At 43.2% G+C, this 24,402-nt stretch overlaps 2 protein-coding genes across 2 annotated transcripts in view; one reads left to right on the plus strand and one right to left on the minus strand.

Moving 5' to 3' along the window:
• Nucleotides 1–1,703: 1,703 nt before the first annotated feature.
• LOC141987385 (betaine--homocysteine S-methyltransferase 1) lies at nt 1,704–23,744 on the minus strand. Its single transcript, XM_074952673.1, has 8 exons — nt 23,603–23,744; nt 19,856–19,988; nt 14,145–14,263; nt 9,317–9,508; nt 7,834–7,981; nt 7,152–7,334; nt 3,345–3,573; nt 1,704–2,050 (listed from the first exon to the last, which is right to left on the minus strand). The coding sequence occupies exons 1-8, from the start codon at nt 23,648–23,650 to the stop codon at nt 1,858–1,860; spliced, it is 1,245 nt and encodes a 414-aa protein (XP_074808774.1). The 5' UTR covers nt 23,651–23,744; the 3' UTR covers nt 1,704–1,857.
• Nucleotides 23,745–23,978: 234 nt separating this feature from the next.
• Nucleotides 23,979–24,402, plus strand: part of DMGDH (dimethylglycine dehydrogenase) — a 69,209-nt gene continuing 68,785 nt past the window's right edge. Inside the window, exon 1 of the mRNA XM_074952672.1 lies at nt 23,979–24,249. Coding sequence (XP_074808773.1) covers nt 24,143–24,249 — 107 coding nt within the window. The 5' untranslated portion in view covers nt 23,979–24,142. The remainder of the gene's footprint in view (nt 24,250–24,402) is intronic.

The following is a 24,402-nucleotide window of genomic DNA, read 5'->3' on the forward strand; positions in this document are numbered from 1 at the left end:
CAATATCAAAATGTCCTGGGGTTTTTGTTTTTTTTTTGGTTTTTTAAAAAATCTGGAATGGTCTAAAGTTTCCACAGAGCTTTGTTTCTTCTGACATTAACTCATAGAGCTTTGCTACATGACCAAGAAGTCCATTTCTAAATGGCTCTCTGATTGCCACTCTCCCTTCTATGATCTCCTGGGCCTGTTGCTCAAAGGTTATTTAAAGGCATATTTCATTCAGAGGAGAGGCTTTGGCTTCAACCTCATTTGTTTTGGTATAGAAGGTTTCAAAGCAGCTGTGCAGGCTCCTCCCACATTTCCAAAACCATACTGCTTGGATTTGGAATCCAGACAGAATCTGGTTTAATTTTTTGGAGGACTACAGAACCCAATTTCTAACTAGGTTTATCCAAATTTTCCTGCCCCTTGAGTTCTCTATTGGGGGGGGGGGGGGTTGTCTCTACTTGAGAGAGTCACATTGTAAAAACTTTCCATGGAGGTGTTTTACTCCCTCCAAATACAGGACAATTTTCAGAAGCGTCATCTACTAGGGGGAGCTTCAGTTTGAGTGCCACCAAGCTGGAGAGAATTCTGGATCATGGTTTACTGGAGGTATATTATCCCTTCATAGTAATTTTTTTTTAAAAGCTCTTAGTTCATATGGTTTTAGGCATGCTAGGTTAATACCATTACTACTTCTGCCTATTGCACTTTGACATTTTTATTTTGGAAACTGGAGTAAAAAAAATTTACTTATAATTTTTGTTCTCTGAACATTTAATTAGCACTGTACTCCTTTTAAACCATCATGTTACCAAATAACAGCACTAAACAAACCCTAATGGTAGCTTAATTATTAATATGTCAGCCTTCCCTACCTTGTGTTAAATGAATTTCTAAAGAATCAGAATCACTGTCTGCCTGTGTAGGACCTTTTCTCACTGTGACAGTCTGAGGCCCTGTTCTTAGGCTAAGGCCTTTAGCTAAGCAGCAGAGGCAGCCATAAACTGGGAAGCAAATGGTCACATCCTTACATTCCAAACTAGTCACACTGAAATAAGGTAGTTTCGGGCAGTTAAAAAGATGATCCAATCTACCACCTCCAGAGAAAGGGAAGAGCCTACAAGATTTAAGGAAAACTTAGTTTGATAGCATCCTGTCCGGCAAGAACTCACTTAATAGCGGGGGCATGAAATCCTTATTTCTTTGTTGTTCTATCACTATAATCCCCATTTCCCTATTGTTTGTCTGTATAATCTGTCTGGTTGTGATTGGTTTACACCCAACAAAATTAATTATACAGCAGACAGAAACAATTAAGGTGGTAGGATAATTGGTTAGATAATCGTGTTACAATAGGTTAAGATTGGTTAAGGTATGGCTAAGCAGAACTCAAATTTTACTATATAGTCTGTAGTCAATCAGGAAGTAAGGGGAGGGGAAAAATGGGAACAGGAAATGCAGGTGGGGAATTGGAATCATGTTTTGCTAAGCAGGGAGGAATGGGACAGGGACACAGGCAAGGCTCTGTGGCATTAGAGCTGGGAAGGGGGACACTGAGGAAGAAAATTTTAATCATTGCTTGCTGGTAGTTCACTCCAATAAACATTTAATAGTTTGCACCTTTGGTCTTCGGGTATTGTTGCTCTCTGTTCATGTGAGAATGACGAGGGAAGTAAGTGGGTGAAGGAATAAGCACTAGCAGTCTTACAGAAATGTGTTTTATTAAGATTTGATCTCATTTGCAATCAAATTCTGTCTGCATTTAGCTTCTTCCATTACATATAAATGGATACATGGACATTTGTCTTCACAAGTTATTTCATGTGATGCAAACACATTTGGAAATTCTCCATACATATTTCAGGCTAATACTTAAGCTACTATATTGGATTTGAACGTCTGTTTCTTAAAGAGCTCCTTCAGCTGTTGTTCAGTTGTTGCTTCTTTCTGCTGCATCAGCTCTGCAGTGCCTTTCGTCACTCCCCAGTTATCTGGTTTTGACATTGAAGGACAATATGGCCTGCCTGAAGCAGGCAACAGATTCTCCCAGTACTCTTTTCTTGCCCTAAAGAAAGAAAAAATGTTTAATATTTTTAAGGAATGAGGCTGAGGAAATGTTACAACAGTCTAAAATATTTTAACAACTAGATCAAAATAGTCAGTGGATTTAATTCATTTGCATAAGTTTTAGCTCAATGTGAGGTCTGGATACAGGAAGAAATTTATGAAGATTGGCGGTGTTAAAAGAAGTGTTTTCTATTCTTTTAAAGCAACATTTTAAGCCACTTACCAAATAGGTATTAGCATGGTAGTCTATATTAATTCTATATCTTAGAAGTTGCTATGAATAACTTTCATGTTAATCCAAACCAAAACACATTACAATTCTTTCATTTTAAGGGGCCTCTCTAGTTTATGTTCCCAAAACCAATACAGATGCACTGAATTGTATTAACCAACAACAAATGGGGGGGTGGGCACAAATATCAAGACCAATCCTCAAAGTAGTCTGAGAAGACCCATTGGGCAAACAAATTAAAGCGTAAGAATTTATTTTTTAACATGCTATAAGGCATTTGTGACATTTCACACCATATTCTTTATGAAAATATGCTTATGATATGACATAACTGAGATGTACTTTATGGAAGATGGGTCTTTTAAGATATAATTGGAAAGGTTATAATTTACTGAAATGACAGGTTTCAGAGTAGCCGCCATGTTAGTCTGTATCCGCAAAAAGAAAAGGAGTACTTGTAGTACCTTAGACTAACAAATTTATTTGAGCATAAGCTTTCGTGAGCTTTGTTTAGCTTCTAAGGTGCCACAAGTATTCCTTTTCAATTTACTGAATGCGATTATCCAATGTGTATGCCTGTATTATTTCTGTATCTGAAGTTAGGAATATTGACTATGTATCTGTATTTCAACTGTGCTACTTTGGGGGACTCCCACTGCTAACATTTCAGGTACAACAATTGAAAAGCCAGACAAGGGGGATAGTCCATCAGCAAGGACAATGGACTGTGAAAAGACTTGGCCTTCCTGCAGACGCTCCATACTGCCACTGACTCATGGATGCTGTGATACTACTGAGTCAGGTGGTCTTGTCACCTGATACTAAACAGTATCTGGGACTTCTTGTAACTTTCCACTGGAAGGGAAAGGGGGTGGGTCAAGTTTGGGAAACAAAGGATTCCCACCTTATGTAAATCTTATTTAAGGGTGGGAAGGAAGGCAAATGGGACTTCTCCTCCTCTCCATGGCCAGTCTGCCCAAGAAGAAAGACTGCTAAAGCCACCTGAAGGGAGCATATTTAATGTGCCATTTAAGCGAAGTACTATAGTTATTATACATACCTTGCTCTGACCCAGGGTTTGGTATGCATGCTCAAGTTATTACCCCAGCTACCATGTTTCTCAGAAGCCGGTGGCAAAAATCCTCTTTCAGTGGCCAGCTCCTCAGCTATTGCTCTGATGTGATAAGGCTCAAATCCACAGCAGCCTCCAATGTATCGAATCCCTAAGTTATAGGCCTCTCTTGCATATTTTTGCACATCCCATCTCGTGAGAATTCTTGGCTCCAGAGCTACAATGATATGTGTCAGCTTTAACTGTAATACTTAGTTTTAGCAGATATTTAGTAAAATTGCTTTACATTTTCAGCTACAGTTAATTTCGCAAAAGTACAATGTCACAGGCATAATTGGGCTATTGCAGTAAAGATTTAAACACTGTTAATCAGGCTGGACGCTACTGATACAATATTTCATTACATTTCAGCTTTTAGGTGTTGGAATGCTCCTCTGTTGCATACTTGCCAGAAGTTTCCTTGTTCCAGAGGGATAAAGCCTGCCAAATTCTAATCTGACAAAGCCCTAAATCGAGTGCCAGCTACTAGGTGGGTATTTAAGTGTAAATCAGAGGTCACACTTAAAATACAGGCTTTATTCATATTTAATTTCTTATTGATCTTTACTGAGAAATGCCAGTACCTCTTAAAATAGTATGAGTGTTTAATTCTACTCAGCTTCTATGTATGTGGAGTAATAGCATCTCAGTGCTTTAAGAAGCCCAGTGTTAATGCCTGCACTTCAGAAAAACAAAACAAAACAAAAAAACACACAACCAACCACTTTGTGCCTGGGGAAACAGACTTCAATAACTTTAATCTACTATATCAAAAGGCTATCAACTCACCTGCAACTGGGTGAAACACACCAATAGCCCCTTGCACTTCTCACCTGCTTTTTGAGTGTGAGCTAGGGAACAGCAGATGTGGCCAGCTGCTCTGTCAGATAACAGGCTCAATAGACATTCAATTCCACCTACCACGTGGCAGATGGCCTCTATCCTACCCTTTGTCCCCTCTGCTGCTGCCTGGAGGGGAAGAGAAGACAGCTATGCTTCCCTTCTCCCCCAACCGTAAGTTACTTGCAGGGGATCAGAAATGCCGCATTGAACCAATGTAGATCTAGCTACTGCCTCTTGGGGAGGTGGATTACCTATGCTGATGTGAGAACCCTACCCATCGGTGTAAGTAGTGCCTACATTGAAGCATTAGTACATAAGATAAATTATGACTGGGTGGGATAAATCTCATGACTGGGATATTGGCATAGAGAGGCATAGCTTGTTCAGGAAGGACAGGCAGGATAAAAAGGGACGAGGTGTTGCATTATACATCAAGAATATATACACTTGTTCTGAGATCCAGGTGGAGGTGTAAGGCAGACCAGTTGAGAGACTCTGGGTAAATACAAAGGGGGTTTAAAAAAAAAGTTAGGGGTGATATCATAAGGGTCAGCCATAGGCCACCAAATCAGGAAGAGAAGGTGGAGGCAATTTGGATGAAAAATCATGAAATGTTAGATTTAATGATTTTAAAGAAAAAAAGGAAGGAGTGAGAGCAGCAGAATAAGGACAATGAACTTAAAAAAAAGACTGTCAACTCAGAAGACAGGTAAGGCTCCATGGGAAGAATTCTAAGGGAAACAGGAGTTCAGGAGAGCTGGCAGTTTCTCAAGGAGACAATATTAAAACGGCACAACTGCAAACTATTGCTATACAAAGGGAAAAAAAAGACTAGTTAAAAGCCATTAAGGAGCTTTTTAATGGTCTGAAAAAAAATCAAGAAGGAATCCTACAAAAAGTGGAAACATGCATAAATTAGTAATGAGGAATACAAAAGAATAGCACAAGCATGTAGATACAAAAATCAGAAAGACTGAGGCACAAAAGGAGTTACACCTAGCAAATGACATAAAAGAATCTTTTCATATTACCTTTTAATACTTTAGGAGGAGAGACAGGAAAGTGTAGGTCCCTTTACTTAGCAGTGAAGGAGAGCTAATAGCTGAGGACATCAAGAAGGCTGAAGTGTTTAATGTCTATTCTGCTTCAGCCTTCACTAAAAAGGTGACCAGATACTCAACACAATTAGTATTAATAAAGAGGAAGGAACGCAAGCCAAGATAAGGAAAGTATAGATTAAAAAGTCTACTTAGACGTGTTAGATGTATTGAAGTCAGAAGGGCCTAATGAAATTCATCCTAGGAACCTTTAGGAACTAGCTGAAGCAATCTGGAAACCATTAGTGATGGTCTTTGAGAATTCATGGAGGACAGGTGAGGTCCCAGAAGCCTGGAGAAGGGCAAACATAGTACCTATCTTTAAAAGGGGGAACCAAGAGGACCCAGGGCATTATATATATCAGGTGGTCTAACTTCAATGCCTGGAAAGATACTGGAATAAATTATCAACCAACTTGTAATAACCTAGAAAATAAGAGGGTTAGAAAGAATAGCCAGCAAGATCTGGCATAATTTTTTTCTTGACACAACCTACCTAATTTCCTTCTTTGACAAAGTTACTGGTCTAATGGATAGAGTTAAGCTGTCAATGTGATATATCTTGATTTTGGTAAGGGTTTTGACATAAGAAAATTAGGGAAATGTGGTCTAGATGAGATTATTGTAAGGTGAGTGCACAACAAGTTGAAAAACTGTCCCCAAAGACTTGTTACGAATGGTTTGCTGTCAAACTGGGAGGATGTATCTAATGGGTTCCAATTGCGTTAGTCCTCCGTCTGATACTATTCAATATTTTTGATAAATTGAGTGAGTAGGTTTATAAAATTTGCAGATGACACTAAGCTGGGAGGGGTTGCAAGCACTTTGGAGGACAGGATTAGAATTCAAAATGACCTTGATAAATTGGAGCGATTGGTCTTAATTCAAGAAGATGAAATGTAATAAAGATAAATGCAAAGTATTTCTCTTAGGAAGGAAAATATTAGATGCGCAGCTACAAATTGGGGAATAAGTGACTAGATGGCAGTACTGTGAAAGAGGATCTGGGGGTTATAGTAGATCACAAATTGAATTTGAGTTAGTATGATGCAGTAGCTAAAAAGGCTAATATTCTTGGGGGTATTAACAGAAATATTGTATGTAAGACACAGGAGGTAACTGTCCCGCTCTACTCAGTACCTGTGCGGCCTCAACTGGAGTAGTATGTCCAATTCTGGGCACCCCATATTAGGAAGGCTGTAGACAAACTGGAGAGAGTCCAGAGGAGAGCAGCAAAGTGAGAAAAGGTTTAGAAAACCTTAAAAATGAAGATGGGCGGGGGGGAGGGGGGGAGGAAAGAGACTTGATAGGTCTTCAAATAAGTTAAGGGCTGTTATAAATAGAAAAGAAAAAAAAAAAAAAAAAAAAAAGGACTCTGATCAATTGTTCTCCATGTCCACTAGAAGTAGGACAAAAAGTAGTGGGGTTAGTCTGCAGCAAGGGAGATTTAGGTTAGACATTAGGAAAAACTTTCTAATTATAAAGGGCAGTTAAGCTCTAAAACAGGCTTCCAAAGGAGACTGAAATCTTCATCACTGGAGGTTAAGAACAGGTTGGACAAACGTCTGCCAGGGATGGTCTAGGATTACTTGGTCCTGCCTCAGTACAGGGGGCTGGATTTGAGGACTTTGAGATCCCTTCCAGCCCAACAGTTCTATAATTCTAAAATTCATTTTGGTTAATATCAACTGCTCTGACTTTCCTTAATTTGAAATTCTGCACAATAGTATACGGATTGATGCCACTGCATGCACGGATACCACTGCAGCTTTTTCTTTACCAAACATCACTAATTTAAAAAAGGTCTAGGTCTTACCAAAAGGAAATTCTGGAAGATCAATAAAGCCCTGCTTCCCACAGTCAGGGGTATGGAAAGCAAGAGGCTGAGACATCAGATGTGCTTTCAGTTTAGCGGCCTCCAAGCCTTCTTTCATGAGCTTCACAGTTCTCAGGCAAGTCTCTGGATCAAAATGGCAGTTCACTCCAATAATAGAAGCACCTGTGAAGAAGACAACCTTCCAGTTACACGGCTTTCCAGGAACTGGGCAATGATGTAATAGCAATTAAAATTCTTAGCCAGAGTGCTTTGGAAGCAAAGCATTCAACCTCTACACTACCAGTACGACCACAAGCCAATCAGAGCAAAATCAAGTGGCAGGACAGGAGATAGAGACAATCTCTTAAGATCCTGCATGGTCCCCCCCACAGTATAAGTACACACACACACACACACACACACCGCCCTACCTCTTACGTTTCCAGGGAAAAAATTTTCACTGGACAAAAGACTATATAAAAATATATAGTCTTGTCTGGTGAAGATTTTTTCCCTGGAAACCCCAACCTCCCCTTTACACTAATTCTTATGGGGAAATTAGATTCGCTTAAAGTTGCATTTTTCAGGCACATAATTACAATGTTAAGCGAGGAGTTACTGTACTCCTAAAAATATATAAATATATTTTTTTAAGGAGTATATGGGGGAGGAAATTTCTTACCAGCCTTTACCAGTTGGACAGCACATTCTCCAGGTGGTACACCATGCAAGTCTCCCTCTGGGCCAATGCACAAGGTAGCTGCGACTGGCTTCCCAGATTCTTTTAAGGTTTCAACAGCCCATGCAGCTTCTTCAACATGTTCAAAATACTGAAAGAAAGTAAATCTAATCTAATTTTCTTGCGCATGAGGACCCAGCCTAAGTGTTACACACTTCTTAATCTCTACCCCTCCCACCCAGGTAGATTTCAGGGCCTGAGTCTCCTCATTTATATTGGCGTAACTATTGACTCCAGTAGTTACTCCTGACTTACACTGCTGTAAAGATTAACAGAATCAGACCCTCAGCCTCCGTTACTGGGATTTAGATCTGTTTGTACAATTTGTTCTGTGTAAATGGCTGCGCATAGCACCCCAGAGAAGGAATTATGCCTCGGAGGCATGATTCCTTCCCTATTCTCCCCTTGCTCCAAGTGGGTGGTCATTTGCTATTGGTTAGTGCCAGAAGCAGATTATTAACCCTCCTATCTCACCAGCTCTGCTGTTCTCTGCCCATTCCTTGTCTCCATTCACTCCCACTTGCCTGCATGACCCCTGCTTACCCTTCCTCCGCCTGTAGTGGAGATGTGGGGATATTACACTGGAGCAGAGATAGGAGGAAGGTGTTATGCCTCCTTATGCTCCTGTGTGGCCAGAATCTGGCGCTGAATAATCAAAGATCCTAATTCCACAAGGAATACCAAGAACTGTCATCAGCATCATTTGAAGGATTACGGGCCAAATACTAATGAAGATCTTTCACTTCAATTGAAGTGAACAGGACTGGGAAGTGCTTAGTGCCTCTCTGGATTTAGCTGCAAATGAAGACAAAGGGCTCAATTCTCCATTCTACCTTGTTCTATGGCCCCTTTACACCAGTCTGGCAGCATAAAGGAGCTTTTAAGGTAGCAGGCCTGCCCAGCAGGGAATGTTGCTGACAGAGTCTTCCCTAGATGGACAAAACTGACAGTTCCACATCGTCCCCCTCAGAGGATGTGCTGGAATGTGGCCAGGGGAATGGGACAATGCCTGGAGCACTGCTGCATCCAGCTATCATCAAGGGTCATGGGTAGCAGAGTGCAAGTTAGAACAGTCTTAAGGTTCCTCTAATTTAGGATGGTAGCAGAGAAGGCACACACAGTATGGGGAGGTGCAAAAGCGGGGTAAAGCCCCATCACCCTCCCCTTTCATTTCTGCACAGACCAGAACAGAGATTTGAGGTTAGGGTCTCGCTTGCACTCTACACTGCAATGTCTGCCAGTATTGTATTTGGAAAAATATATCTGCTACTATTTGCATAAGAGCACAGTAGCAAATTTTAAAGGAGGCATCAACATATACGTTAATTCCCAAAAAACTGACTAGAGACTTCAATTCTAAGGAAATTTGATCAGCTGGTAAATTGCATCAACTGAAGGCACTTTGTTTCTTTACAGTCGGATTTACCTCTGCAATTAAGAAGTCCACATTTTTTTTGGCAAAGACATCCAGCTGCTGTCGAAAAATTGCTTTAACCTCAGCTTCATCTTTGCCACTCAGGTATGATGGTGTCTGACTGACTCCTCCACCTACCAAAGCATCTCCTTCTTTAGCCACTTCCTTTGCAATGTCACAAGCAGCTTCATTCACAGTCTGGCCCTAAAATATGAGAACAGACTACATCAGTACTGATTTACTACAGAAATGCCTGCATTTCAGAAGAAAAATGAGTCTTAGGAACAATAATTAGTTTCATGTTCATTTCTAAAACTAATTTAAAATTTTAGACTTTGCTTCATTAAAACATTTTAAAGTACCAACTAATGCAGGGCCATCCTTACCCATACACGAAGTATGCAGTGGCATAGGGCACCAGGAAATTTGGGGCACCTACGCAGCTGCATGCTGCTCCAGCCCCTGCTCCTCCCCCATGCCCCTGAGCACCGCAGCAGGGCCGGGGCTGCAGTCACCTGTGGTGGGAAGTGCAGAGACCTGGCCGCAGCCGCACCGCAGGTGAGTGCTTGGGGGTGGTTCCCCCCTTCCGCCCAAGCCAGCCCCCGCACAAAGGCCTGGGGCCCCCCCACAGAGGAGCTGCTTAGGGCCCTAGAATAAAGAGTACCAAGTCTATCTGGTTTCTCACACCTCACAATGGATCATTAAGAAGTCTGTTGGTTAACCTGTTGTACTGAGTACCTGACTGGTTACTCACCAGTCATCACAGTACGGATATTTAAAGGTTGGTTGGGTTTTTTTGGTAAGTTAACTATATATAAAAAGACAACATATTTCCAAGAGATTTTCATCATACTAAGATGTTTTGGATCCCTCATAGTCAAGCCATAATTAAACGTAGTTAGTATGTAGACAACACCTCCATCAAGATATTTTATATAGCCACATATAAAAGAACCTCCTATGAATTTTCTGCTTCTAAAATAATGCTTATATAAGCAACTGTTTGGTTTTAAACAGATTCTTTTTTACAGTTCAAAAGACCACCTTTAGAGCCTAATATGGATATGTTTATATATATATTTTTATAAATTGAGAAGTGTTGCTTGTCTGTGGTTGTTATATTATAATTTGGAAACTCAAATTACTAAGCTGGATCTTTTACATACATCTGTGAGAATCAAAATAAATTTTAACTAGTGTAGCATTAATTTTCCCATTGTAAAGATAATAAATCAACAAATTTAAATATATGGTGTGGCAGAGCTCTGACCCTGTCCCCGTGGGTCCTGCGCTTCCAGGTGGTTTATGCTAGCCTCAGAGGCTCACTGTGACCCTCTAGGTAGCCCATCTTTCTCTGGGGCCAGGTACAGTCTACTGAGCGCTTTTCATCATAAGCCAGCAAGGAAGTTGGTGAGAGAACTTGCACAGTCTGTTGTCCCTATGGGCTTATTCCAGAACAGTTTAGCCTCCTGTCTTAACAGGGGCCTGTCTTCCCCTCCCAGGAGGTGTTTCTGTAGGGGCAGGTTGGGAGGAACCTGGGCCCACTCTCTACTCCAGGTTCCGGCCCAGGGACCCTAATAGCAACAGCTGTTGGGAGCGGACCTTCCACTGCCAGAGTTGCTACATTTCCCTAGGCCGCTTCCCCACAGCTCTCCTGTTTCCCTCTCAATGCCTTCTTCACCTTTACCTTAGGGCTCCCGTTCCAATGGCTTGAGAGTGTCTTCTTTACCCAGCCCTTCAACCATGCTTCCACTCCTCAGCCAGACTGGAGTGGGCCCTTTTATAGTATCAGAGGGGGCCTTAGAGTCAGGTGTTCACATTAGTTTAACAGCCTCACCTGACTCTTTGCAGGCTAATTGGAGTCATGTGTCCACCCTAGCCTGGAGCAGCCCCTGCTCCTGTCAGTCAGGGAACAGAAAACTGCTTATCCAGTGGCCATTGTATCTCCCTTCAACTCCTCTGCTGTACCCAACTGACCTGGGTCGATCACAATTGGTGTATAAACGAAAACAGATATCAGTACTTATGTAGACTGAAAGCCAAGTACCCCATACACCCAAGTTAGCAGTGCAAAGAGAATTTGTGAAAACAGATTAAACTGGGTGGAAAAACAACAATTTGTTTAAAAAGTCATGATTTGGGATTGATTGAACAAACAGCAAGGTTCTCCTTATAGGTATGGAAGCATGTCCAACCAACAGAAACAGGGATTTAAGTTAAAAAAAAAAATAGACTAAAGCATTCATCCTCTTTATGCAAACTCAATCACTTCAATCTGAATGACTTAATAAAAACATAGGTAAATATGGGTCCAATGTTAATGGGGATAGAAGAATTTAAGAAAAATGTTTATAGCAATGTTAGAAAAAGTCATTTGAAGGCATTCTGATCATAGAGTAATGTATAGCCACTCTGTTTTGAGAGGGAGTACTTGTGGCACCTTAGAGACTAACCAGTTTATTTGAGCATAAGCTGCTACTCTGAAATCTGTTTTGAGACACTCCCACATTGGGATCTTCTTGTCAAAACAATGCACAGTGCCACAACATGAGTAATGACTCAAGGCTCAATGCTTCCCCCCCTTTTGGGACATAAGCAACTCTTTTAGATCCCACTGGAAATTCTTTGTATCTTCTGGGTAGAATCAGGCTCAGCATATTTATCATTAACTGGATGGAAGTATGAAGTCAGGCTGAATATAAGTTATGACAGTCTAAGTGGGCAAGACCTGATGATGTGGTATAAGAGCAGAACTAAGTATCTCATTCTGATACATGCAGAGGCTTTAGGATAACCTTGATTTGTTAATTAGGCCCCAAATGCTGCCCCAGCACTTAACCTGTTAACATGTTGTTCCTTGACTTTAGCAAAGCTTTTGACACGGTCTCCCACAGTATTTTTGCCAGCAAGTTAAAGAAGTATGGGCTGGATGAGTGGACTATAAGGTGGATAGAAAGTTGGCTAGATTGTCAGGCTCAACAGGTAGTAATCAATGGCTCCATGTCTAGTTGGCAGCCGGTATCAAGCGGAGTGCCCCAAGGGTCAGTCCTCGTGCTGGTTTTGTTCAATATCTTCATAAATTATCTGGAGGATGGTGTGGTTTGCACCCTCAGCAAGTTTGCAGAGGACACTAAACTGGGAGGAGAGGTAGATACGCTGGAGGGTAGGGATAGGATACAGAGAGACCTAGACAAATTCGAGGATTAGGCCAAAAGAAATCTGATGAGGTTCAACAAGGACAAGTGCAGAGTCCTGCACTTAGGACGGAAGAATCCCACGCACCGCTACAGACTAGGGACCGAATGGCTCGGCAGCAGTTCTGCAGAAAAGGACCTAGGGGTTACAGAGGACGAGAAGCTGGATAGGAGTCAACAGTGTGCCCTTGTTGCCAAGAAGGCCATTTTAGAATGTATAAGTAGGGGCATTGCCAGCAGATCGAGGGACGTGATCATTCCCCTCTATTCGACATTGGTGAGGCCTCATCTGGAGTACTGTGTCCAGTTTTGGGCCCCACACTGCAAGAAGGATGTGGAAAAATTGGAAAGAGTCCAGCGGAGGGCAACAAAAATGATTAGGGGACTGGAACACATGACTTATGAGGAGAGGCTGAGGGAACCGGATTGTTTAGTCTGCGGAAGAGAAGAATGAGGGGGGGGGGATTTGATAGCTGCTTTCAACTACCTGAAAGGGGGTTCCAAAGAGGATGGATCTAGACTGTTCTCAGTGGTAGCTGATGACAGAACAAGGAGTAATGGTCTCAAGTTGCAGTGGGGGAGGTTTAGGTTGGATATTAGGAAAAACTTTTTCACTAGGAGGGTGGTGAAACACTGGAATGCGTTACCTAGGCAGGTGGTGGAATCTCCTTCCTTAGATATTTTTAAGGTCAGGCTTGACCAAGCCCTGGCTGGGATGATTTAGTTGGGGATTGGTCCTGCTTTGAGCAGGGGGTTGGACTAGATGACTTCCTGAGGTCCCTTCCAACCCTGATATTCTATGATTCTAACCTGAGTAATTTCTCAGGGCATGGAGATCTCCACAGGGATGAGGGGAGGAATTTCTTCCCCTCATAGAATCCTTTCCACGTACCAAAGGCTTGAGCAGGCAATGTGACCCCCTTCACAGGGAGAAGAATGAGAGGAACCACACAGTGGCAAACCCTCCATTCCCAAAAGACTTGCTATACAGGGCTCTTGCAGAGCCCTGAGCTAGAGTCCACACCCACTCCTATACCCTGGGGGCTCACAGTATCTTTCTTCTCCCCTCTGCAGCACAATCACAGTAGTTCTGCTGTCAGGGCCCCTCTTCACCTAAAGAGGGGGCAAGATTTACGACCAAAATCAATATTTTGGATCTACTGGTTATTGCTGTGTTGTAGAGGATATGCTCTTAGCACACATTCATTTGTTATCCACATATTTTCTCTGGGATTCGTCATAATTTCTAGGATTGGGTCCTTTCTCCAGATGCTGAAGGATCCCCTGTTACCACTGATCTTGCTGTTTGTGGATTCAGTCCTTAATGTACCCCATGTAAGATAACTCCAGATAAACTAAGTTCTTTAAGTTGAATAAAAATATGACTCAGTATTCTTTCCCCCTCTTCTCACTACTCCCCATGTTTTGATTTTTTTCCCCTTTGCCATTGTAAGCCCAAGGTCCTTCCTACCACTTCAAACTATGATATCAAAAGCCACACCCCCCCATTTGATTCGAATTTTTATTTCCATGCCCTTGAATATCACTAAATTAACTCTGACAAGCTGTAAAAAGAAACCTGTGTTCAAACCAGAGAAGAGTGTCCATTTTCCATAGATCACCATTAAAACCAGTGTTTTACTCACAGATATTTTCTCAGCTACATAGTTGCCCCTATTCTCTAATTTATCTTCGCTGGCATAAAAGGTGAATGTCTGTAAAACATCTGATCCAGCTCTGAGGAATTCCCGATGAAGCTGACGAACTGCAAGATATTAAAAAAGGCAAAAAAAAGTTTGATATGGTTGCTACCATTTTAGCACCTGCTTGCACAGTTACATGTTTATTGGTTAGGTTATGTTAACTTAGGAAAGGTTCTGAATTAATGGTATTGTAAAAAGACATCTACTTAGTTTTGGAGCAAGTACAGCATCTGCAGCAAACACTGCCACCTTCTCTGTTGATTTACCTCTAAACCTGGAGGGACAATTTATAGGGGAAAGCAGATAATTCAGTCTCCTTAGCCAGGCAAACAGCCTCTGCTGAGACTGTCAGTGATCTGTCTAGTCAACCATGGAGGATCTTTTACCCTACACTTACTCTGCCAGTAAGCTCACTCACTGAATCTTTGGCACCTTGCCTATCTTTTGCTGTACTGCAGATCTCCCAATCTGTAGCCCCCGAATTGACGTTTCTGCATGTACCTCAGAACTTGACAGCACTGCAGTCAGCCATTTTGTATGTTCAACCACTGGCAGCTGAAACCCAAACATCACATAACTAGAAATAGTTTTAGGGCCCTGAGAGGCAAAGCCATGCAGCTGCACGTTTGCAGTTTTGTCATCAGAATGGGAGTTTGGGACAGGAAGTTAAGGTTCCCCGAAAAGAGAAGGAATATTTGGACAGCCAACCTCAGTTTTAGGCACTTCTGACATGTAAGTTTTATTGTTTTTCTAATTAGAAATGCTTTTCTGATAAGGAGAATAATGAATTGTTATAGGCTAACAATTTCCCTAGAAACAGCCAACCAGGGACTATTTTGAGATATAGGCTTTCTCTGGAGAAAATTTATAAAAAGTTTAATTAGAAAGTGTGCTTTGGAGCAGTCTGAGGAAGTCTTCTTTGGGCAAGGATCTGATAACTAAGTTCCCCAGCAGCTAGACAGAAGGAGGGGCCCCCCAGAAGCCTAGCTGTTGATTCCTCAAGGCCATCTTAACTTTGGTAAATATAAAGTTTAAAGATGCTCTGAACTACTGTGACAATATTTGCGTGTGCTTAAGATCTAATAAAAAAAAGTACTTTTAGGTAAAAACACTCTAGTTTGTATCATATATCAGACAGAGGAACTGTGTCCCCACTGATTTATTCCTGACACCACCTGGAGAGAAACAGTTACGTTACCATTGCTTTGGGTTCTGAAAATCCTGGGTAACAAAGTGTCACTTAGCAGGATTGCTGTAAGGTGGTAAAGTGAATGGGAAAGGAAAGCAGATGTCAGCAAAAGGAAGAGGAAGTATGGAAAGAGATGAGACTAAGGGCATGTCTACACTTCTGGCTAAATCAGCACTGCTGTGATTGATGCAGTGGTGTCAATTTAGTAGGTCCAGTGAAGACACACCAAGTTGATGGCAGAGCGCTCTCCCATCGACTTCTGTACTCCACCTCCTTGAGAAACATAAGATAAGTCGGCGGGAGAGTGTCTCCCATCAACACAGTGTTGTGTAGACACCACTGTAAGTTGACCTAAGTAACGTAACTTAGATTGACTTACAGCTTTAGTGTAGACCAGCCCTTAGATCGGTGTGAGAAAGGGAACACAGCAACTGCCCAGGAAATTAGTCAATACTGAAGATAAGAGAACTGCTCTAGCCTGTGAAAAACAAAATAGTAGTTGTAGCACTGTGGCCACTTATTGCTGCCTGAGTGCCCCTTTTCCCTCTTTCACAGGGCTCCTTAAACTCCACACAGTCTAAAGAAAAATTAGAATATTCTCCACCTGTGGTCCAATTTATTCAGTCCCCAGGCACATACTGGCACTCCAGGTCCCAAGCCCAGTTTAGTGTCTCTCTTTCCTTAGTTGGGGGGTTCCTAGCCCTCTTTCCCAGAGCTGGGTCCAAGTTCAATGTCTCTGTAGGAACCAGTCTTGCTCCCTAGAGATGCGTCTTCAAGCCAACTACAGCTTCTCTGGTTTCTGTTTCCTGAGCATTTCCCAGCTTACCACCAGGCTTCCTGTGTGAAACAGCCTCTACCACTCTCTCTACCACCCTTTCTCTGCAGCTCCCTGCTGGCTTTCATATCAGAATCACCTGATTCCTCTCAGGTGGGGCTCATCTTGTAATCAGGGCTGGCTTAGCCCCAAACTCTCCAGCACACAGGCAGGCAAGCCAGCCTGTCACAGGAATAACTATCAATCTTGGAAATTAAAAAGCATAAAAGCAATATTTTATGTGAAAATGTTAGTGTACTGCCAAGCACCATCCTCTTACAGCCAGCAATTGCTATTCCCCCTTTTCTACCCAAACTTAATACTATTTATTATTTGTACAGTGGTAGCACTCCTGCCCTCAGGAGAGTAGAATATCTATGTACATGGTCAAGTTTGATTCCACTCAGTAGAGGACAGTGCTGAGCACACAAACCAGACCACTCTTATTAAAAAGAAAATCCTGCACTCGCACTCTGGAATAACCCAGGAGGCTGCTCTAACAGAACACTGCTTATACCAGCTATTACACAAGAACCAGTCAGGAACATAGCTTAATGCTCAGCTTCAGAGTTCTAAAAGTTCTTCAAATCCTGCATCAACTAGCAGTATCAAGTTTCAATCTCAAATCCTTTGAACAGAGGCAGTAAAAACACTCCAGGTGTGAGCAGCATTTATTTTTAATTATAATTTTAAAAATAGGTCATTCATTCTAAACAAAGGGCTACGTCAGAAAACTTTTAGGATCCACTAGTTTGTTTTTCTATCAGCCACTTTCCATAAAGGGTCATTGATACAGCTAGTCAGAAAATTGAAAATGCTTTTTACAATTTTCACAATTTTTGTCTAATTTTAAACAATTTCTGGCTAGCTCTCCTTATGGATCCTGTTTCTGCTGTGTGACACTACAGCACACCCTCTTCTAGTGCAGTAATACCCATCATTGTAGTATAGTATGCTGGTGCCTGTGTTACAGGATAAAATTAGTGCTGTTCCCCTGTGAGCCAGCAGAAATCGTACCCTACTCTAAAACGGTCAAAACATGTTCAAGACTCACCCCCTTCTGAGGGGTTTGTGTGTGTGAGCGTGCGCACATATGTGTTAACTTTATTTTAAAAAAAAAAAAAAAAAAGTATCACAAGAATACAGCCAACCATTCTCTGGCCTTAGAAACTTTAGTTGCAGCTATCTTAGTACAGCTGAGCATTTTGGGATGTATAAGTAGGGCCACTGCCAGCAGATCGAGGGACGTGATCGTTCCCCTCTATTCGACATTGGCGAGGCCTCATCTGGTGTAGTGTGTCCAGTTTTGGGCCCCACACAACAAGAAGGATGTGGAAAAATTGGAAAATGTCCAGCGGAGGGCAACAAAAATAATTAGGGGACTGGAACACATGACTTATGAGGAGAGGCTGAGGAAACTGGGATTGTTTAGTCTACGGAAGAGAAGAATGAGGGGGGATTTGATAGCTGCTTTCAACTACCTGAAAGGGGGTTCCAAAGAGGATGGATCTAGACTGTTCTCAGTGCTAGCAGATGACAGGACAAGGAGTAATGGTCTCAAGTTGCAGTGGGGGAGATTTAGGTTGGATATTAGGAAAAACTTCTTCACTAGGAGGGTGGTGAAACACTGGAATGCGTTACCTAGGCAGGTGGTGGAATCTCCTTCCTTAGAAGTTTTTAAGGTCTGGCTTGACAAAGCCCTGGCTGGGATGATTTAACTGGGTATCGGTCCTGCTTTGAGCAGGGGGTTGGACTAGATGACCTCCTGAGGTCCCTTCCAACCCTGATGTTCTAGGATTCTATGAGCTCCAGAACCTAAATTGTGCTAACCACAGGAGCCTTTCCCATGTCTTTTGTATCCTCCATGGGTCAATGGACTGTCAGCAAGGCTGAAATAGCATCTCCCTGAAGGGTTCCAACTTCTGCTAAGAGTCTGGGTCAATAAGAGAGCACACATTCTCTTAGAGCTCCTTAATAATGCTTGACTTGTTTTATCTACCTCTCCCCACAGGCTTCGAGTGCTCTTTGCTTATGATTGTGGCATCCCCAGCAGACTACAGTTCACAAAAATCAAGGAATTGGTGATGCAGGTGAACTAATAAAAAAAATTCATAAACATGCAAATTAGATGACTATCCCAAACAACCAGGATCCAAGCAGGATCTTAAATTTGTCAATATTTAGAAAGGAAGGATGGCCTTATGTTTTAGACACGGGCCTGAAACCTCTCAATTAATTAAAATTAATCAATTTTAAGGCCAGAAAGGACCATCACGATCATTTAGTCTGACCTCCTGCATAACAAAGGCCAACAAATTTCACCCAATAATTCCCAGCTGGGCTACAGATTTCCTAGGTGACTTCTGGCATGTCACAATCTCGCTGTACATTTTTAAATCTCTTTGTAAAAGTGGGATGTTACTTTCTTTGCCTGTCTTGTCTATTTAGATTGTAAATTCTTTAAAGGCAGTGATTGTTTCTTCCTCGGTGTACAGTGACTAGCACAATAGACCCCATCGTGGTTGGGGCCTCTAGCAACTACAGGAATTTTGACAATAATTTAAAAGTTCTTTGCAGTCATAGTTGAGATGTATTAGCTAAAGATGTGCTTTATTTTTAAAGTGTCATTATAAAACTCATTCAAATCATTTTTCATTTCAACCCACCAGGTGGACAAAATCTGACCTCACACATGTGACCAAGCAATAGTATTAGAGATCTTGCAAGGGTTTCAGTACCATGATAGCATTTTAAGTTGTTTACACATCTCACATTGTAGGCATTTAGGGCTCATTTCCGAACTCTCTAATCTCTGCTCAGGTAACATTTCTCACCCCTACAAAAAATAAAATAAAACCCTGTCCTCCCTGTCACCTGCCCTGCCTATCTCCCCCCTCCCATGTTCTCCTTTTCTTAGTCCTCATCTTCTCCTTCTATTCCTAGGCTCCCACTTTCTTCCTCAGTTCTTTTTTCTTTCCTGTCTCCTGTCTAGGGCCTCCATCTCTTATGTGCTTTCCTTACAAGGTAGGAGAGATTTGATACTCTGTAGCAGTTCTCATACCAACTGGCCCAGCCAGCTGCTTCCTCCATTTTCCACACTACTTTCTGTGTAACATGACCATGCAGGGTGGAGGAGCAAAAGTCAGCAGTGCAGAGGAGGCACCACACTGCACAGAAGAGGAAATGTTCACACTTCATATTAGTATATTTATAAATAGCATATAAAGTGTTAATAAATGTTATAAGCATCTTATAGACATGAGAAATAGGTTATCAGCACATTAGTTGCAAGTGTCAGATGGTTTTAAGCCCTGGTTAAAAGACACTGTGAGAAAGCTTCCATATAAAGAAAGAGACTCAAAGAAGACTGGAAGGATTAGAGTGAGGAAATAGGTCTATAAAATAACTAATGTTATAGAGAAGGCTACTCTGGCACTCCTGTTTCCTGTATTCAGTTTAAGGACACCACATTTAAAATGTCTCAAAGGAAATACTTTTCTACCTATTGTAAACTGGCTTGTGGAACATGCTGCCACAGGATGTTATAAGGACTATTAGTTTTTAAGAAAAGATTGTGTACATAAATAGCATCTACATTACACTTGTTATGCTATAATTTTCAATCCTCATGCTTTGAGGCAGAAGACTGACCTGCTTCTGGGTGTTCTACTGCAGCTTCTGGGGTCCAAGGTCCAGCTTTTACATAACCTCTCTTTTCAAGAGCTATCACAAATCCTCCATCTCCAATCACAATTTCTCCAGCATCTAGACGTTCTAGAATACCCTGAATAATAAAGGAGGAAAGGTTGATGGACTGTAGCTATGTAGTTTTGTAGGCTACACACTTTTCAAGATAGGGACTTGGTCATTCTTTGTTTTTTGGGAACAGCCAAGCATAATTTGGGGGCTACTGCAAACAGCAGCAGCGTCATGTTATTCTGTTTCTTTAAAGCATCTTTCAGGCTTAATCAATGGCAGAAAGTCAGTTGTCAAAAAAAGTAGGATTTTATTATAATAAGCATACATATAGTACCTAGGCTCCCGACTATTATCACAATTTTATTAAAAACCGAAAAATGCACTGTTCCCAAAAATCACAAGTGAAGGGCCCTGTCATGCTCCTGTGAAAGTAAATGGTTAAAATCCCACCCGTTATAAGCCCTAAGTGCTCCCAAAAGATTTGTTAACTTTTGGAAGAGAAACACTAGTGCATCAGACTTTTTTAGTAACTCATTTACTCTTCAGCTGAGATAAAAGGTCACCTAGGAAATGCTACACTTGTGATACAAAATGATACAATGAAGGTATCATGCCACAGTTAAAAAAGCATGCATGCATGCAACATTTCACTGACATACATATCTCATTTTAGCTTTCTGTGCAAGCTGTTTTCACTTGGTTGGATTTGTTCACACACATTTGTAAAAATCAAAGAGAATCTTGCCCATTTTGCATAGCCCAGAAGTTTAAAAAGATGCCAGGTTCCAAAAAAATTCAGCTTTTGCATGTTTTTCCCTGCCTCTTGTCTTGAATTGTAAGATAGTGCAAAGAAAATGTGTATAGTTTTCTTTTTATAATATGAACAATATTGGAGCAAGATAATGTTGTACTGGTTGTATCTGAAAATATTAGATGTCTCGTATTCCTCTCATTGGTTTACGTACCCCAAGACTTCTAATAAGTGTACCACAATTGCACAATATCCCTACATATTAGATTCCACATTTGGATCTCATATTTGTTTGTATTTTATTGAAGAAAAAAAAAAAAATCAGGTGTCCCCAGACATTTTCACAGTGACTACACAGTGATGGGCGTGTTAAGGCTAGCCACATTACCCTCCATATCTATCCTTTCCAGATGGCATAATACAGTTTATTGTTTTATGCAGTAGTATCTGAGCTCAGGAGGAAAATGAAAGCTTTGTGCAAGTACAGTTGTGTGTGGCTTGAAAGCCCTTGGTAGAAGACTTTTTCCACTTTTTAGTCTCCATCCTTTGATAGATTTTCTCTTTGAGAGGTGTAAAGTAAAACCTCTGTAATTAGCACTTCACTAATCCACACATCTCAAACTGTGTACAAAGAAGAGGACCAGTTATTTCTCAGCACAGCTTTGACAGAGATCTGAGTAAGCTCTCACATTAACTTTGTTCTACAAATTATACTGTAAGAACACTGATTTACATACTATTTGCATAAATATTTCAGACTAAAATGACATTTTCCAAATAAATGAACAAAGTAAATTGAATAATCCAGCGTCCCTGCTGTTTAAAAAGAGATTTGCTTTTGCACTGTGAGCCCGATACTGCTCCAGCTAACATCAGCAATGGAAGTTTTGACATTGATTTCAATGTGAGCAGGAACAGGCCTCAACTTGCAAAATTCAGCAACTCAGAAGGTGTTTCCCAGTCATTAATGTGCATTAGTGAATTTCTGTTGTAACTATAAAAGTTCAGAGCCTTTGTTAAGTTTATTGTTTGCAAATGAATAACTGAGTGCCTAGAATGGGCCTGGCCAAGAAAAGAGTAAATCTGCCATGTAGAACAGGGGTGGGCAAACTTTTTGGACTGAGGGCCATACCTCGGTATGGAAATTGTATGAAGGGCCAGCTGGGGCAGGGGATTGGGGAGCATGCGGGTGCACAGGGGGGAATGAGGGCTCTGAGTGGGGTGCAGACTTTAGGTGGGGCTAGGGATGAGGGGTTTGGGGTGCAGGAGGGTGCTCTGGGCTGGGATGGAGGGGGCTCTTGGCTGGGGAAGGGGTGCACAAGGGCAGGGCTCCGACTGGGAGTGCAGATTCTGAGTTAGGGCTGGGGATGAGGGGTTTGGCATGCAGGAGGGTGCAGTGGGCTGGGATCAAAGATTTGGAGGTCAATCAGGGTTGGGGCACGGGGTGGGGGGCACTCAGGGGTGCAGGATCCAGGCGGAACTTACCTGAAGCAGCTCCTGGAAACAGTGGCCTCTTCCCACTCTGGAGGCAGGGCCATGCTGCTCTGCCCTATCTACAGGCACCACCCCTGCAGGTCCCACTGGCCATGGTTCCCGGCCAATGGGAGCTGCAGAGCTGGTGCTTGAGGCAGGGGCAGCATGGGGAACCCCCTGGCTGCTCCTGCTTCCGGGAGCCATGCGGAGCTGCTGCACTTGCGGAGTGGAACGAGGCAAGCCCCTGACCCCGCTCCAATTCCGCTTCCCAGCGGGAGCTCAAGGGCCAGATTAAAAGGTCTGATGGGGAGGATGCGGCCCATTTTTTGCCCACCCCGATGTAGAAGATCATAATCTGGGTCTCTGTTTCCATGGTCTGCCAAGGAAGCTTTCACCGGGGGAGTTCACTTCAAAAGTTTAATGACGAAGGAGCGGGCTGAAACTTTAAAGGGGAGGAAACAGTGAATGTACATATCACCTCATGCATTAGTTACGAGCTACTACAAACTACCATGTACATGTTAATATGAAATATGGACACTATGTTTTAATGTGATAAGTTAAATCAAATCATACTCTTTAATGTGAACTTGTAAGCCATTATTCTGTTAAAAATGAATTCAAGGCAGTTTTTCCTGAAGCCAATTGCAGAGGTCCAAACCCCAGCCCCCCAAAACCCACATTTTTATTTAAAAAAAATTTTTTTTCAATCTCTGTGTGGGGCTTTCACCCAGCAAAATCATCATGGAAAACTAACTAAGGCTTTTTAAATTTCCTACCCATGCTACTGTGAGTGGGGGGGTCTGCAGACATTGCTAAGATTTCCAAATGGGTGCAACCCACGTTTGAAATTTTTTAGGTCTCCAAATGAAAAAAAGTTGAAGAACACGGTCCTCGGAAAGAGCAGGCCTGCAAATTTTGTTACTAAAGGTGACAATGCCTGTTGAACCTGCCAACTATAGAAACTGCTTCTCAGCCTCAAATTCTGGGGCTCTCCTCCCATGCCCTGGGAGGAAAGGGTCTGTGCCTGGAAGGAGGTGGCGGTGCCAGAGCGGTGACTCGTGCTGCTGTTCTCAGAGCAGGATTTAGCCCCACTCAGTTTGCATGACGGTTCTATTTCCCCCCCACCCCTCCTCAGCCATGCACTAGCAGCAGCCCCGAGTGGGAGCAGGGGATGGTGCCCGCCCATGGTAGATCAGCGAAGCGATCTTATTTGTTCTAACGCCGCTGCCTCTCCAGACTTTGCAAGTGAAGGCGCTCAAACCCTTAGCGGCAGCGTGAGCTTTGGCGGCCTCTTCTCCTTGGGGCATATCACAGGACAGCTGGAGGTGCCATACGCTGCTACCCCCAACGGAGCTGCCGGGCCGACCGCTCCAGTCCCCCCAGCGGCTACAGGGCGCCTGCACGTGGCACGGACTGGGGACTTCCTGCGCTTTCAGCGACTCCTAGGCCAGCGCGAGTCCCGGGGCCTTTACCTTCTTCTTGGCGTGCTGGGGGCTCTTTCCGCCAGGCGGCGCCTGCATCTTTCCGGGGCGTTAGGAGCGCTGCCTTTGCACCCAGCTTCCGACTACCGGCGGCGCTGCGAGACTCAGCGCGCCCCGTCCAGCCCGCCCCTTTATAGCCCCGGCAGAGAGGCGGGATGGGGGGTGGGTCCTGGGTGGCCGGCGCTGCGCCCAACACCCATTGCGGAACAGGCACCACCCTCCTACCCTAGCCCCGCCGCGGGGCTGCCAATGCTGTATGAGCCGCGGGCGCGCGGCGCTTTGGCCCCTTTCCCCCTCCGACGTGATGTAACTTCACACTCGCTGACAGGGAAGGCAGCAGGGACGTTCTTCGCTGGGGGTAGCTCTGTGCCCCCCCCCGCCGCAAGTCAGCTTTCACCCCCCCTCCCTCGGTCGGTGCAGGCGGACCCGGCTCCCTCCACTAAGGAGACTGGCCACTGGGGAGGGAGACCGTTTCCATCCCTGCCGAGTGAGCCAGCCCAGCCCAGCGCCTGCGAGGGTCCGACACGCGCCATGCTGCGAGGAGCCCGGAGGCTGCTCCCACCCCAGCTGCGAGGTCCAGAGCTCGCCTTACCCCGCTGGGCGCGCCCCCTTAGCAGCGGCTCCTGCACTGCGGGGCGGTGAGTCCTGCCTGCAGGCTACAGCCTGTGGTGGGGGTGGTTCGCGACGCGCGCTCTCCTCGGGTTTTTCTGGAGGGAAAATGTTGGTGCGGATAGAAGTACTGCGCTAGGCGAGAGCTTCCCTGTGCACAGGCGCTACTCCCCCCGCAGTTG

Source organism: Natator depressus, chromosome 5, assembly GCF_965152275.1.
Source record: "Natator depressus isolate rNatDep1 chromosome 5, rNatDep2.hap1, whole genome shotgun sequence".
NCBI lineage: Eukaryota > Metazoa > Chordata > Testudines > Cheloniidae > Natator > Natator depressus.

Excerpts from the sequence above, each read along its gene's own strand:
- LOC141987385 (XM_074952673.1), bottom strand. The coding sequence starts at position 23,650 with ATGCAGGCGCCGCCTGGCGGAAAGAGCCCCCAGCACGCCAAGAAGAAG. Across the intron at positions 9,509-14,144 it reads ATGTAGCTGAGAAAATATCT|GGCCAGACTGTGAATGAAGC; the intron begins GTGAGTAAAACA and ends CTCATATTTTAG. Across the intron at positions 7,335-7,833 it reads TGTCCAACTGGTAAAGGCTG|GTGCTTCTATTATTGGAGTG; the intron begins GTAAGAAATTTC and ends TCTTCTTCACAG.